This window comes from Ptychodera flava, chromosome 7 (genome assembly GCF_041260155.1).
Source record: "Ptychodera flava strain L36383 chromosome 7, AS_Pfla_20210202, whole genome shotgun sequence".
In the NCBI taxonomy this organism is placed as follows: Eukaryota; Metazoa; Hemichordata; class Enteropneusta; family Ptychoderidae; genus Ptychodera; species Ptychodera flava.
In genome coordinates, this window is record NC_091934.1 from 30,771,581 (window position 1) to 30,788,527 (window position 16,947).

At 38.8% G+C, this 16,947-nt stretch overlaps 1 protein-coding gene across 1 annotated transcript; it reads right to left on the bottom strand.

Moving 5' to 3' along the window:
* Nucleotides 1–1,229: 1,229 nt before the first annotated feature.
* On the bottom strand, nt 1,230–15,135 carry LOC139137258 (beta-galactoside alpha-2,6-sialyltransferase 2-like). The gene is made up of 5 exons (XM_070705256.1): nt 14,990–15,135; nt 12,348–13,084; nt 6,277–6,476; nt 4,222–4,393; nt 1,230–3,238 (listed from the first exon to the last, which is right to left on the bottom strand). The coding sequence occupies exons 2-5, from the start codon at nt 13,003–13,005 to the stop codon at nt 2,967–2,969; spliced, it is 1,302 nt and encodes a 433-aa protein (XP_070561357.1). The 5' UTR covers nt 13,006–13,084; nt 14,990–15,135; the 3' UTR covers nt 1,230–2,966.
* Between the last annotated feature and the right edge of the window lie 1,812 nt (nt 15,136–16,947).

Below are 16,947 nucleotides of genomic sequence, written 5' to 3' on the forward strand. Positions count from 1 at the left end.
CATTTCTGTCTCCATCAACGTTACCGCTCCTACAACTAGCAGTTTTCTCTGTAAATATGTTGCCCAGAGCAATCTTTGTACCCGAATCAATAGTTCTGCAAACCTATATTTACTGAAGGTACGTTTATAACCACTACTTATATTGAACCATACCAAACAAGACAGCTTAACGCTTTCCACTGAGCAGAGACATCTAACATCGTTACATTTGCATCAAGCGAAGACATAACTGTCCTTCGATGTTCTTCATATTCCATTTGCGATCTGAGTTGTCAATAGTAAAAGACTGGCTCTATGTAGCTGGTTTGATATAATCCGTGTACTCCCCTCTTCCATTGCTGTGCTTAGATTACATATTCATTCGGTCTTTATTTATTTATCTGAGTGCCATCTACAAAGACTATAAATCAGCTTCCTGTTTTCAGAAGTTTATATCATGAACAAATATTTTAAGCTTGCTGCAATGGCTCATTTGAACTCTTTATAACCTTGATATCACTAAATGTAGTGTTTATCACAGTAATTCCAAGTCTTATAGACTACAATCAGGCGGTTGGAAACTTTTTTTATTTGATTGTGACCATTGATTGAAGTTGTCACGTGGAAAGTTAAAGTGCCGACCAGTATTTATCATATTGACAGCAGAACAAATTTTCACGGCCAATATCCCGCCACGGAAAGTTGTGGTTATTGTGATTTTGGAGACACAGACTGGAGAACAACAGATACATTGTGAGATCAGGAAAGGCACAAACTTTTTGAAACAAGACATTGCCAATGGAACAGTTCCCGACGAAATATAATTTTGTCATTGTGCCACAGTAAAAGTGTGCAAATGCGATTGTAAACTGCTGTTTCCAAGTCCAGATGAGCCAAATAGGCAATGGAAAATTTCCTTTTTCCTCTTAGAATAGAAGTGGTGACAAATGCTGAAAGTGCCTTGTGTTCATTTAAATAAATGGGGTCAGAACAAGGAAAATACACATATAGCTGTAGAGGGCGCTATCACATTCAAGGGGCAAGTAATGAAAATACGAACAATTTTAAAATTGGACATTTCACAACGCGTTATATCTGTTTCAATGATACATTTTTTCTCTTTGCAGTCATTTTGAAACTTCAGAAAATCTAAGAATCAGAGAAATAGTACTTCAGATTTCAAGCCCTTGTATTCTCACAGTCATTGTTCACTTTTATTCGATGAAATATAACGACAAAAACAACAAGAATAATAAATAAACATCCACTTTATAATCTGCATATGCCCCGGTACAAAATAGAAATGCTGACAAACTGTTGCTCATTTTCATTTGATAAACTAACACTTTACAAATACAAGCATGCATTTCACTAATCTGCATATGTGTTTATGATATATTTGAACACATGATCAACAACAACTGGGTTTTGTTGTGATGAAAAATCCACTATGTCATTTTATATGTAATGCAATCAGAGTGAACATGAAAGAATCACAACTAAGTGGCTACCTTGCAGTCATATGGGATCATATTGCAAAATTCGACACGCACATATAAGTAATAGTGTGTATTGGTAGTCCTTGTATGAAGTTTAAAATAAACCTGTTGAGGCATGTTTCAGTAATGGTTCTGGACTTGAAAAAATCTCAAGAACACTTGATTGTATCATGAAGACATTTGACATGCACTGGTAAGTCATAGTGTGTGGTCTGTGTGCCAAGTTTAAAGAAATCTGTCCAGGTATGTCTTTGTAATGATTCTGGACATTGAAAATATAATGAGAAATTAGCCACCTTGGGGCAATATTGGATCATATCATGCTTGAGTAACTCACAGAGTGTTGCCCTTGTGCCAGGCTGAAAAGAAATCTGTTGAGGCATGTCTCAGTAATGGCTCTGGGACTTAAAAATCTCATAAGAAATGGCATGGCCACATGGTGGCAATATTGGATTGTATCGCAAAAAACTAATGTATGTATGCTAAGTATATTATCCTTGTGCCACGTTTGAAAGAAATTGGGTCAGGCATGTCTGACATATCTGTGTGTATGGAATGATGGACAGATGGACAGAAGGAGTACAATCTTTAAGTCGCCCTGGTCTTTGTCCTTTGAGACTAAAATGTGACTGATGCAATCAAGTACAATTTCAATATGAGTTCTGTTTCCCTCAAAGAAATCTCTCTAATTTCTCTCTGACCACAGAGAGCAATGTAACGGAAAGAGAAATGACCATGAGCGGTATCCGTGGTTATAAAAATCTCATAAAAATCCCATGACCTTTACAAAAATATAAACCTAAATGACCTCAGTGTACCTATGGAACTTTGCAAGACCCATATGAGATAATTGATTCCTCATGTGCAGGGTGGCCATGTTGGTTTTTTTAGCTTTGCTGGTTAAAACCACTGATTTCTGTAGTGCATTGGAACATTTTAGCTATCATTTGAAGAAACTGTACTTTTTTCACATTTGTATTCAACCAAGCAAAACAGATATTTCACCATGAACTTGTAGAGTATGTGTTTGGTATAATTCATGGAAGTACCTGTGCGCTACCACCATGGTGAGGTTGGAACTGCCTATGGTATACCTGTACTAAATACACAGCAGAGTGCTGCTGTCTGCTTGGGTTCCCTTCATGAGGCACCTTAAATAAAATTCTTTGTTTGCCGTCCGTGTGCTGGTAGGTTTTCAGAGAAAATGAAGAAAACAAACAAATAGAAATAGAAATTTTAGTTTTTCCAAAAGGAAAAAAATGAAAAATGAGCTTATGTTAATACACTTGTTGTTTTTTCTGTTTTTGTTTTTTTTCACCACGCTGGCTGGTAGGATTTTCAAAAATCCGTGGGCAGCAAACAAAGAATTTTCTCTAAATGGCCTTACATCAATGCAGTTATATGAGGTTTTACAAACATGATGGCACTCCAGTTCCCAAACCACATAGCTGTGTTCCATGAGCTCAAGCAATTTCACCAAAAAGATTCCTATCTTACACCACTATGTTTTCTGTCTTTCTTGCAATTATACTTTGAGTATCCTTTCATTGTAATTATCTGTTTCTTGAGAATGTCATCTTCTTTGCCAGCGTGCAGTCTCTTCGAAACTGCTTTCTCAGGATCTCTTGGATGGGTGTCGAAGAGCAGCCATCCACATAGCAGGCAGCATTTCTCGTAGTAGTAACAGTACCGTTCGTGTTTTTGTGGAATGTATCCGTACACGTGAACCTCCTCGCAAAGATGCAACATGAGATGAATTCCTTTGTTACAAGAAAAGACCAGAGAATTATAAATGCTTAGAGTTTGCCTTTGAAAAGATTTAGGGGACCTTGTCAAGTATGGTGCTAAGAAAATACCCTGTGGACTGTGCCATTATTTTTTAAGGGTGGCTGACGGATGTTGGGGGCAGAATAAGCTAGTGGGATTCTATGTCTGATGAAGGAACAAAGGGGTAGGTAGTTTTCATGACAATAACACTGTGTAAATAACTGGAGAGAGACAAATGTCACAATTTCCCTGTATTACACCTATCAAATGGCAATGAGTTATTTATATTCATTAGACAGAATGTTAGCCTAAGTTCAACTACCTATATTCAGCCCCTCACACCCATCGGCCACCCCTGAAAGATAATGGTACGGTCTGCAGGGGCACTTTTGTGGTAAGATACGACAAGGTCCGATTATTGTAATAAAGGAGCAACAGTAGGGAGTTCACAAATCATGTCACTGTTCTCTCATTAACATGCAAATATAAATATTTCTCTGAAAATCTAGACTACAATTTTGGAAATTACACTTTAGGACGGAAATACAACTTTATAGGTCACTGTCAAACATTCAATGATCACTGAAAGACATCAGGTCAAACTACAAGCTGCAATGATAACCAAGCATGCATGCAACAATTGACAAAATTTGTGAGCAATTTAAGCAGTAGTGTTTGATCTTGCATGTATGCAGCTATATTTAGTTACAAACTTGTAATGCAAACAGTGCCATTGCAGTTCATTAGTTCATCAGTATTCTGATTTCATGTCTTACAGTATCTCTTGGTTTGCTCAGTAAAGCCTGTTGATAAAGGATGTTACCAATGATCAGCCAGAAAATTTTATCCACTGAGGGTCTACATAAGCTAAATTATGCCAAAAATGAACTTGAGCAATATTTTGTAGCGAACGTGATCTTGCCAATGTACTTGACATCGTTGAATGATACAAAATGCAAATTTTCTAATGACTTACCTAAAAAGCCAGATGTGAGGGGAAACTCGCTCAACTCTTCATCGCTGAATTCTTGAACAACATCCCAGAGTCTCCATATTGTTTCAAGTCGCAGTATGTGGACGGGTTGAGACGGATGCATGTAATGCCACTTGGCGTAATTACAGAAGACTGACTTGCCATCTGTGTACCACTGATCATGAATCGTAGTAGAAATATACAAAAACGGTCAAGGATTCATTATAAGGCACTTAAGTCTGGTCTGTTACATTCATTTGGATAAAATTCTCACACAATCACCATAACCACATTTCTTTTGCATTACTATATATTATCATATACCATGCCCATATTGCTACATCCTAGTGACGTTCAACGTAAAATATCAGCCGTGATATTTCACGGTAAACGTCGAGATATGCACGATGATCGTCATCATGCAGTTTTAGAGTTTTCCCGAACTACATTAGCAGTTTGGTGGTAAACAACGTAAACAACAAAATGGCTGCCGCTCCCCGCCTGCGAAATAAGCGATGTCGCCGACGTTAAAACTTGAAGGGCTTCGAGGAGGACGGGTATTTCTGGTTGCAAAATACGGAAATATCACGTTGAGTCTTGAAATGTTTTCCCATGGTATTTTTTTGGTCAAGTTCTAGCAAACATTCTGCCGTTCGCACGGCACCGGCACTGTGCACGGTCTTCACCGAACAGGTAGTGAGCGTGTGGCGTGACAGCGATGTCGCGTGCGTGACGACTGTTACATGGCAACTCTAAAGGTAAACTAACAAAGTGGCGTCCCCCCTCTGCGCGAGCTCCATGCCGTACGACGATCGAAATCAGGATAGATTTAAAGCTGAGCAGTTTTTGATCGGTTACAGTTGTAATAGCATATTGCACCTTAAAATGTTCCTTCTGTATGACGATTTTTGTATCCCGGTGTCTTTCTTCTTGGGCTTCATTGTATGGACGATGTCGCGCGTGAGGTTGACATCTTCGTCGTATACTTTATGAATGAAGCCTGTTCACATAAACATTCTGATATTTATGAGCAAGGCGTAATAAAGTAAAGCCTCAAAATTAAAGGTTTTTCGTTCTATCAGTAAAAATTCCCTAAAATTATGGGCATGGGTATATGATAAATCGGTTATTACCCAATATCGCCTGTTCCTTGTGTCGTATCAGCATTCGTGTCATTTGTGCTGCGCCAGACACTCGACTTCGTCTCGTGTCTGACGCAGCACGAATGACACTCATGCTGATACGACACAGGAACAGGCGATATTGGGTAATAACCTCTAATTACTGTATTACTGTAGAGAAATAAGTTGTGTAAATTTTACTTCTCAAAGTCAGGGGTGCTCCATAAGTTCCAGCACAATAGCATAATTTAGGACTCATACCAGTTAGAGGCATGTTTTTTCTATCAAGGGGATCAAAGTTTGTGTTGGTAAAAATGATTACAGATATGTTGTTCAGAGTTTTTTTCATTGAAATTGAACTTTGAAATAGAATTTGAGTAATAAGTCACTGACCCGCGCCGTTCATCTGTTCAACCCTGAATCCCTGTAATGAGGTCAACAATCACTATTGAAAAGAATTGGTTTGGGTCAAATGATAGCAGAGAAGGGGTTGAAGGTAGAGAATTGGACTCAGGGACGTAAAGTCAGGTGCTAAAATTTCTACATTTCTTTGTGATCAACTATTTGTTTTTGGGAGGGCAAGGGGGGGACCTCATTCTAAAGCTCTCAAAGAAATATTTTGTCTTGATTTCATGAAAATTGAAAATTAATTTTATTCCTTAGAGTTAACACAGGGATTTCATGTAAAATTACGGCACCACATTTCATTTAATGTGTTTCTATAGTGCTCAACTTGCACGGTGTCCCCTGATTTTTATTCTTGATTGGGTAAGAGAATGGTTGAAATTTTTACAATGATAACGATTTGAGGTGCACATTACCCTAAATTATCATGTTCACAAACCTTTGAGAAAGAGCTGGTGCCTCACCAGTTCAAAAACTAAATTCTTTTGTTTTTATCAATGTTTTTCAGAGTGCACATCAATTGTAATCTTACCTTGTGCATATTAGCGTTGTAAGGGCCTTCTCTCCAAGACACAAGGGGAACGTCTTCATCCAACTTCTCAAGGATTTGTCTTAAATTCTTTTGCCTGAATACTTTGTTGTTGACAACTCGTAACGTTGTTTTACCACCAACATCACTTTCATATCCCTTTGTGGGTGCATAGTTAAAACGCAGCACAGCATCGTGTGAATCTGAAAGATAAAATGTTGGTCAGGTTTATAGGTTTCTAAATATGGAGTTTTGATTCTTTTCGCACTAGTTTTTTTCATACTAATTAAATGCTATGACTTTTTATTTTATCTGTCACTGTATATACTGTCTTGCAAGAGCAATAGGGTTGAGGGTCAATGCCCCCATATGACCTTTGTTTTTCTCTAGTACAAGGGAGTGACACACATAGACATTAAGAAATATTAACCCTTCAGGACATTAAATTACCAAAATAAAAGATACAAACCTTAGAAGAAAAATCTCATGACATTGGGGTTACAATTCATATGTTGATACACTGGCTTTATTGTATATTCTCAGTTATTTCAATACTTTTCAGTTCAAACAGCTGTAACTTTTGATGAGATTTACAGTATTCTTAATTCCATATAACAAGTATGTTTCAGGGTTCTCAATGGAAAGTTTTTCTTGGAGGAAATTTCCCCGGAAATGTGTTCCGTATGCGGAGAACAAGGCAGGGCAAAGGTCAAGTGGGAAGAGTACAGGAGGGGGATTGCCCACTCTTATGATTATTTAGGAATGACTATCAAACTTTTTTTTAAAAGACCATGAGCAATTTAGCAAAATGTATCAGAAAGGAATGAAACTTGCAGCACATAGTATTTCACGTAAAAATCACCATAATACAATTACTTTGATTTGTTTTGTATACATGTAGTGACACCCTGTAGAACAATACATGTATGATATTACCATTCATTAGACTAACAAACAAAGTAATGATACAGTATAATCCTCTTTCTACCAGGCTACATAGACAAACCATAGAAATAAATACAATTTGGGAGAAAGAGAATTAAAAAGTTTACAGTATCAATTTGGGAAATTTCTTTTCAGGAAAAACAAAATATTGCACATCCTGCTGTGTAATTGCAGGTTTAGCTTGCAACAGCTGTAGAGCACTACAGAGTGAAAATGACAGCTGGATCAAGGTCGTAATTTTTAAACTCAATAAATTATACAAAAGCAAGGTTAATAAGGTATGGAATGGGTAAAGTATCTACATGTATGTTCACAATATTTTGATAGATAATGGGATAGATCATGTTTCTAATTCAGATACTCAATTACACAAGGCAAGGTTGCACAGTTTGACCCATGTATGAGTGATCATAATGAAATAATGTCATTCCAGCTAAGGATTGAAAATGTTAAATCTCGACATCGGTGAAAAAAAGATAATAAACTGGAAAAGTACATAAATGACCCATGGCATTCATTATTCTTTAAAATACGTTCAAACTAAATTGATCTCAAAGGCAAAAAGTCAAGGTGGTCTCATTATACGCAGTCAGAATATTGTACATTTTGCCCTGGTGAAATTGAAGATATACCTCATTTTCTCTTAACAAGATGTAAACATGTTACATAGTGCTGAGATCAGAAAGATATTTTGCCTGCATTTGAATGATGTAATCTCTGTCTGACTATGGAACGATTATAAATAACTTTCTTTCCTGACGTATGAATATTAAATTTCATATTTTATATAGTAATGCTCAGTGAGGGACACACCATGACCTATGAGGCAGCTGTCAGTGTTTCAAAGGCAACCCAGAGCTTTGTTGTAACTCTCTGGAAAGAGAAGCGCCCTCAACGACAGTTAATCTTCTTGAAAGCTGTTGCTTTGTAAAGTTGTACGATAAGAATTAACCTTTGTCATTGACCTTTTTCCCACTATTATAAGACAAGAAGTCTTTGTAATGTTTTCTTTTCTCATTTATTTGGGCACAGTCCCTAATATGAAATTGTACCACTTTCTAAAAGGGACTAATAAGCCCGTTGAGGCTTGGTGTAATGTCACTAGTCACTATAATAAATATCTATCTATCTATCTATCTGTACTTTTTATTCTTTGCATGTGTTGTAATTTTTCAAAGTGTTTTTTAATCTCTTTGATTGCATTCTGTTTTGAAAGAACCTCTTCACTACATGTAAGTAAATTAAATAAATAAAAAGAAGCTAATGATTGAAACGTAGAACTTTAAAAGGACTAGGTCCAGAGTTTGATGACTCAAAATACTGCTGTATCTGTGATTTTGCAAAACTTTTATATTGTTGTAATGTCACTATGAACATCTAGATCTGCATAAGGAACTAATTTTAGTAATAACTGCTTTATTTTTGTAGAAAAGTTTGTATATAAACCATCCGTACATGTACCTTTTGGCTGAAACTCCAAGTCTTTTTAACCCTTTGAGCACTTAAGTCTATTTTTGTCCCCTTCATAAAATAAACCCCTGTCAATTTTCCCAGATTTTTGCCAAAATTTTGTGGAAAAACTGTAGCCAATGAAATGTGATGTCTATTTGGTCCAAAATTATCAAAAAATCACAGAAAAATTCATAAAAAATTTGTAAAATTTTGCACTAAAATTTTGGCAGGAGAAAATCACAGCCCTCAAAGGGTTAACCACAGGGGGCTGTCTACATGTCCGTCCCCAGGGGTGGGTAGGTGTTTCGTTATATCGTTAATAAAGATATATTCTACCAACCTTTGGTGTTTCGGTCTTAACTTAGCACTGCCCTTGACAATCTTGCGTATACGTTTTATCAACATGCTGCGTCTATTATCTGATGAGTTTGAGTGCCTAATTAGCCAAAGTAATCAAGGGTAAATTACTAATCTGTAGACGCTCTCACCAGATTATCACCGGATTAAATTTGACAAAGTCAATAACGAACGCACCAGCAAGGTATAACTGAAGAAAGGGCTGAAACTCTCAAAAGCCGTGTCCAGAGGTGGTCCGTAAAACTAGTGGACACTTTATATTCATGTATTCATAAACAAACAGAAGGCAAAACAAACTTGAATATTCATTTGTAAACGAACAGGTCGGAAAGGAGGACCTCCCAGGAATGCGTGGTATGTGTTGAACACACTTTGGTAACGTATCGGAGATGTGTTTATACTCTTCCTGCATGCTGGCCCGGCAAAAACCACGTTGGTCGACGTGTCCGAACACCGCATCGAACTGAATCAGACTTCACGGGTATATTGAAAAATTCCGTGTTAGTCGAGAACAAGAACAGAAAAGACTTTATTAACTCGACGTTCGAGCTCGCCTTCAACTTGTCCAGTTTATCAACTGCGTTCTTGCAATACGTACACTTTTGTATTAGTCTTTTTTTCAAATAACAAAAGACATGTTTTACATACGACCGATCATGTGCTCTGCAGCAGTAGTGTTGTGGGTTGGTGACTACGTGCTTGCAAATGTTATACACCGCGGTATTTTGCTTTGAATTTTTCAATTGACCCTATGTGCTAAGTTACACAAACAGGGTCGAGTGTTCTCTCTGCAAATCAAGAAGTATTTCGAACACGAACGATTCAGATATCTTGACCTCAACATTACTAGCTACGCAGCTCGAAAGTTATGCTCGGAAACAGGACGGGAACATTAGTCAAAGCCGGATTTTGGGCCACATATGGGATTTTGCATGGAAAGCATGCAATGTACTGCATACTGCTTATGCTCCCTTGGGTCTGAGACTCTCGCGCTCTCGGCCATAAACGTCATTGAGCTGCCAAGAATATAGTGCAGTCGCGTGAATCTGTGTATATGTACATTATTTTATCAATCCTTATACTCAACTACCTAACGCATCAAACAAGGGTCATGTCACGTTCTTAGGACATTCTCCAAAAGACATATAATCGATTAGTGTCGCGAAATGATTTTCACTAGGTTTGAGAACTAATAAATAACTGGTCGTCAGTGTGTCTTCGCATATCAAATCGACAAGTGTATTACTAACTTCGAGGGATCACATCCTTCACTGTAAAGTTGTTTTTATACAAAACACATTTTCGAGAAAGCTGACGTACAAGGGAAAGACACAGCGACTGAGTCCGACGGAGGCGAAAAAAAACCAGTGCATTCGCATTTGTGTCCGATGTACACATCTCTGTTATTCCATTCTATCAGTCAACGAAGCCTACGTCAAATTGTAGTGAACTCCGAGCAAAGTCCCACATAACATGTAAAGGCGAGCCAGTGGCCATATGATGATGGATTGCATAAACTTCGAAGTCTAACATCCTTAACTGTAAAGCTGCGGTTTTTATACAAAAAACACATTTTTGGTAAAGCGAATGTGCGAGGGAAAGACAGGGAAAGACACCGTGATCGCGCGACTGAGACCGACAGCGGCGCAAGAAGTGTTTCCCCGACAGTCAGACATACAGTATGCTATATCATGCATTTGTAAAGCGTGTCCAAACGTTGACATAAAAAGATATGTCCAAAAGGTTTTGTATAGTTATTACATTGTTACGCAGGGTTTCACGCGGGTTCAAAACTGACATAAAAAGATATGGTGTCCAAAAAATTCGTTTTATTCAGCTGACTGATTTATCGTCTTTGCTATATCGTCTTTGCTATGGCTTAAACATCCCCGTTTTCGTTCGACAAGACTGTGACATCAATATCTCCCCAACGTATAGATCAACCTGGTTGAGTATTACTATGCTTCCAATGTGTCTTTGCAGCTTTCATCTCGTCTGGAAACGAATAAGCATATATAAGGCATGAAAATACTTTTGCCGACTAGTCAGTTTTTATGTAACAAGCGGCGAGTTTCTTCCAGCAAACGATGACCGGCTGTAGTCAAAAATACATAGATTGTCATGTCCGTGTTTATAAACACCGATGAGCTTGACCCTCGATCCCAAAGCTTGTTGGCTAATTTGTTTACCTCTATCGATCATGTGGGCTTAAACTAAACATTTCTAAGGTTAAAGGTTTGTAGTTCCGGCTTCCGGTCTGACGGACCACATCGGGACACTGACTCCACCGCTTCGATTAGCGTCCTACAGCTCAAAGAAGCAACCGACAAAGGCATAAATTGGCCTGTCCCCGTTTAAACATGTCAGAAAACTGTTGACGTTCGAAAAATTAGGAAATGTTTATTGTAAAGTAGATTTCTGTGAACACGGCTTTTGAGAGTTTCAGCCCTTTCTTCAGTTATACCTTGCTGGTGCGTTCGTTATTGACTTTGTCATATTTAATCCGGTGATAATCTGGTGAGAGCGTCTACAGATTAGTAATTTACCCTTGATTACTTTGGCTAATTAGGCACTCAAACTCATCAGATAATAGACGCAGCATATTGATAAAAAGTATACGCAAGATTGTCAAGGGCAGTGCTAAGTTAAGACCGAAACACCAAAGGTTGGTAGAATATATCTTTATTAGCGATATAACGAAACACCTACCCACCCCTGGGGACGGACATGTAGACAGCCCCCTGTGGGTTAACATTAATTTACACTAGAACACTGTGGCTGATAAAAATTCAAACGTTAAAATATACTGTCTACAACAACTAGCGTCACTGTTGCCTACTGTTTAAACTTTTTGCTTGGTGCGACAGCACTTGCCCTCAAGCCTTTTGGCTCTTGGTTTTGGGATAGAGCATATTACTGTATACAGCACTTGCCACAGAAGGCATGAGGGTCAGTTGACAATTCAGCAAGAAAACTGCCCAGAATTTTTATGTACAGCAAATTCTGATCAATGCCATTAGCTTCCTTGATTTCAATGCGTAGTGGTGAACATATCATTTAAAGTCTGCTGATTATAAGTAATTCAAAATGCAATCCGTCACTTATTCTATTCTTCCACAGAAGTTTCAAAAACAGATGTTTACTTCCATGGGATGACTGTACTTGGCCTTGTACTTGATCATATTGTTGTTCACGAAAGACGGGCATACTTTTGGCAGTTGATGACATATGTCAGTTGTCTTTCTAAGTCGATTAACATGCCACAATAACTAGTGCAAAGATCTTTTTTTACAGAAATACCTTTAAACTTTGGAACTCACCAATTTCATTGCCAAGCTGTGAACCCTTGAGGGAGATTCCACTCATCACAACTGCACAAGTTTTATGAGGCGGTGCCACTGTTGCTTCTTTCGGGATTAGTGATTCCTTGGGGAATATATTTCCTATTCCCAGCTCATGGAATGGTGAATCCTCTGGCTTAATGAACATAAGAGGTGCTGCTTCACTGAGCCGGCAACTTATCTGTTCCGACGAAGCGTTTGATTTTCCTTTCCATCGCTTTTTGAAATCTGGTGGTTTTTCCTGCGAGTTGTCAAAGTTACGATCGTAGCGCTGTAAAATCAAGTCAATCCATGGCTCATCTCTCGGAAGAAGATTAACATTATCCTCAAAAGGATACCTCTCAGTTGGAACACTGCTCTCTAGAGGGCGCTCTTCTTTAAGCTTGGCATCTCTGAATTCTACAGCTGAGAGTGCCACATGCTGGATGCGGTCCTTTGTTGGGTACCAGAACAACGTTGACTGATTCTGCACGACTACTTTGACTGTACATGAATCATCAGTAAAGAATGAAGCAATAGGCAGGTTAACAGGCTGGCCCACCAGAAAGTAGAGCGATGCCACACACAAAGTGATGAAACACAACGTGAAGAGCCGTTTGCGCTGATAATTGAGAAAGCCAGAATTATTTGAAGTCATAATTGATACTGTTACTTTATGTAAAGCAAGTTTCTAGCTATGACATCACAGTTGTGGTGTGGTTTACATCTTCTTGACCCTGTGGTGAGAAAAAGGAAATCAATGTAAGACTTTTAAGGTGCCCTGGCAATTTTCCTCTCAGGATAATACCCAACTCTACATGGGCAATAAAAATCACAAAGTTGGTGAAATTCATTCACTTACAGATATGCTGATAAAGATCTTTCTGTACAGATACACGCTTCACTGATTGTGATAATTTCATGAATAAGCAAAAGCGAAAATAATAATATGACTGCTGAGGTCGCTGTTCTGTGAGATAAAGGTAGGCTGAATGATATAGCTCCTTATGTGTATGCAAAACTGATAAAAAAGTCAAATTGTCGACTGAAATCATACCTTAAACTAAGTAAAGATCTGTAAGGGATCAGATTAAGTTTAATATGAGATTTTTGTCATAAGCAAACACGAATGTTTTGAATAAACTGTGTTACAAGTTTACCACGCACAGACAAGCTGATGCTGACACTATCAGTGATGCAACACCTACAGATGCCTGAAGATAAGACTCTTCTAGTTTTTAGTTTGGAGATGATTTGAAAGCTGTCTTACTGTATTTTGCAGATGTGTCACAGGAAATATTTATCATTTTGTGACGTCAACCCTTTGAGCGCTGTAATTTTCTTCTAAACTTTTAGTGCAAAATTTTACCAATTTTTATGAATTTTTCTGTAATTTTTCAATAATTTTGGACCAAACGGACATCACATTTCATTGGCTACAATTTTTTTCTCAAAATTTTGGCAAAAATCTGAGAAAGTTGACAGGGGATTTATTTTACGAGGGGGACAAAAATATACTTTGGCGCCAAAAGGGTTAATCAATGCAAATCAGCTAGAGTTGTGACACCAAAACAAGAGAGTACACTTTTTGCGTGAATTCAATGATAACTTTCTGAATGTTTGTTCATTCTAAGTCATAGGTGTAAGTAAGTCTCAGTAAATACCTATCTTTAATAGAATGACCACACTGCTTGTGCGAGCAATAACAAGCAAATAAATTGGTCTCAAATGTAGACTGCATTCCTTATTTCCTTAGTAGGAAATTGTGAGTATGACCGCTATATTATTTCATACTATGGACTTATTCAAAGTACAACACTGTTTCATTGGTCAGGGAAACACTGATACAAAAATTTCATTTTAATACGTTTGACTATGAAATAGTTTCTACTGAGAAAAAAAAAATTATCCAAAATGGGACAGCGGCGTCACTTGGCTTAATCATGGAGGTAGTAGGAGTCATATGACTTGTAAAACGCTATCAATACGGCGCGGAGTACAACGAACAGCATGTCATTAAATATCAGAAAACTGACGTCGTCCGAAAACTGTCACACTGAGTGTACTGGGGAAAGGTTTGAGGGGGTCAAAATTTGGTCTGGGGTCGAAGTGACTAGAAGCCCCTTCGATAGTATCGCTAATCTATACAATCAGATACACGTATTTGTGGGGCGAGACATTGTCGGGATCCATCCAATAACGTAAAGGAATATCCAGTTTTACAAATAAAAACACACATCCTTGATATATTTAATGGTCTACTTGGAGCCATACACAAGTAGTTTTGTTTTGTTTTTGTGTGTGTGGTTTTTTTTTGTAAATTCTAGATGAAACCCCATACCCAAGCAGCGATCATACGACATGATTTACGTCGGAAACCATCCAAGAATGGAAGTTATGAATTCTAGACGTCACTAGACGATTCAAACCCTAGTACAGAGTCCCTCTGGATAGAGCGGCTGTGCCTAGTATTAGCGAATATGTAGTATCGATATAGCAGCCCTGCGTACGATGCTGTTTGTTCCTGGTGTGATACTGCTTGTGGTACATGGTGGGAGGCCGTACATAAACGCCGGGAACACACAGCTTGGTACGCAAGTTACAATTACCGTAGCGAGTAGAGGATCTGCGAATTAACTTACCTTGTGACTATCATTCTGTGCGGTTGTTGAGGTGATGAATATGTGATCTAATCCAGGCGATTCCAATCGCATATCGTCGGCGTTCCTAGTACATGATCGGCATGGCGGACGCCTGGCTCATTACAGGACAAAGCAGTTGTACTTGTGACGCGTATTGATATTACGTAAAAAAGCTAAAATGGTGACGTAAGCTATATTGCTGCACAAATCCGGCCGAGCCAGTCACACGTCTGTGGGCGTGGAGGGACAGTGGCCACGGTCTCTCCTCCATGGCTTCAAGTTTGATAGCAAGTTACACCGTCTGCATCGTACCATGATCGCTCGTGGGATCTGCAGGGCGCGGGAACCATGGGCTCTTCGATCGTCTTCACAAAGCGACGATAGTTGCTTGTGGTTCGAAGCGAAGCCGCTGTAGGGCCTAAGTTATAAGTATAGAAAAAGCCGCAGTTTGCAACATAGGCAGTGTGTTCACAAATAATGTTTGGGCTTGAGACCTGGAGGGATCTCTTTTTTAAGATCTCCCCCCCCCCCCTCAATATCCTTATAAAATTTCAAATATCCCCTCTATAAGTGATCAAAATTTTGATACTTTTCAGACTTTAGGCCTACAGTATTTTTGCTTTTTCGAAAAGGTATAACAGTCTTGCTGGTGCGTTAGTTTACTTTGTCAATCCGGTGTCGCAGTCAACAGAGTCAATCCAGTGACAATCTGATGACAGCGTCCGACCACGGATTAGTAATTTACCCTTGATTGCTTTCGCCATAGACATTGGAGCATGAGGGAATCAAACGCGCCAGATATAATTTATACACGGAACATACAAACAAAACTTCGCGATCATCATGTGCTTCGAGAAAGATTGTCAAAGGACAAATACGTGACACGGCCGAAGGAGGAAAAGAAATACAAAACCAGATTGGTGCTAACATAAGACCAAGACACCAAAGGTTGGTAGTATGAATCTTTATTAGCAATGCATATCATAGTCAAACGTATTAAAATGTCGACATAAACGATAGCAAGAAGAACCATGGGCTGAGACCAAGACGACCCTACCCCGCCCCTACCCCTTGGGACGGACATTTCTGCAACCCCAATGATAACATTCAAACATTTCCCCGGGGCGTCATTTCTTAGGAACTTTGGCATATTGCATTTGGGATTCCCTCGATTACCAAAAATGTCAGGATATAAGGTCATGAAGGGGTCGAATATCTAGACAGCCAAGTGTTTTAACCTCTAAGATATATCTCAAATTTATATGTTTATCATTATTTCGCAGTTTGAATGAAGAATTACCTACGCCTAACGACGAAAAGTAATGAAACTCGACATGTTACTAGTGTATCGGTATGTGTCCCCCTATACTAGGATGGTATAACCACAGGAGTCATCGAACTGTCAAGAAGGGTTTATTCGCGGAAATCTATAAATTTGCATACGCCACACATGGCAATCACAAGTCTACTGACCCGGCCCGGTGACCTGCTGAGGTCAGGAGTTCAGCAAGGCAGCGGAGCCAGGGCCCGGGAGCGGTGGGGCGGGGATACATACGCATAGCATAGGGTCCTCAATCTCCGATGATGATGATGATGATGATGATGATGATGATGATGATGATGATGATTAAATATTTAAAAATGAAGAAAAATAAAAATATATTTCTTGGACTCAGTAATTTTGTTGTTGTTGTCGTTATTATTGTTGTCGTTATTTGCATAAAAGAACAAAGTATGCGCTGCAAAATTCAATAGGCCTACAGCCTAAAGTTAGGCTTTTAGGCTGTATTGAATTTTGCGCGGAAATTCATGTGCAGACAGACGAGCGGGAAGTTTTCATGCCCTGACGTACGTCGCGCGCATTTGCTATCCAAACGTGACAAGTTTACTGACCCGGTGACCCTGCTGAGGTCAGGTGTTCATGAGGTGACCCTGGCAAGCGAGGGTCGTTGTACGTG

Bases quoted from the DNA above. Each gene is read 5' to 3' on its own strand.
- LOC139137258 (XM_070705256.1), bottom strand. From the start codon at position 13,005: ATGACTTCAAATAATTCTGGCTTTCTCAATTATCAGCGCAAACGGCTC. The intron at 6,477-12,347 runs GTGAGTTCCAAA...TTTATCTTTCAG, and splicing joins ACAGCTTGGCAATGAAATTG to ATTCACACGATGCTGTGCTG. The intron at 4,394-6,276 runs GTAAGATTACAA...ATTCATGATCAG, and splicing joins ACAACGCTAATATGCACAAG to TGGTACACAGATGGCAAGTC.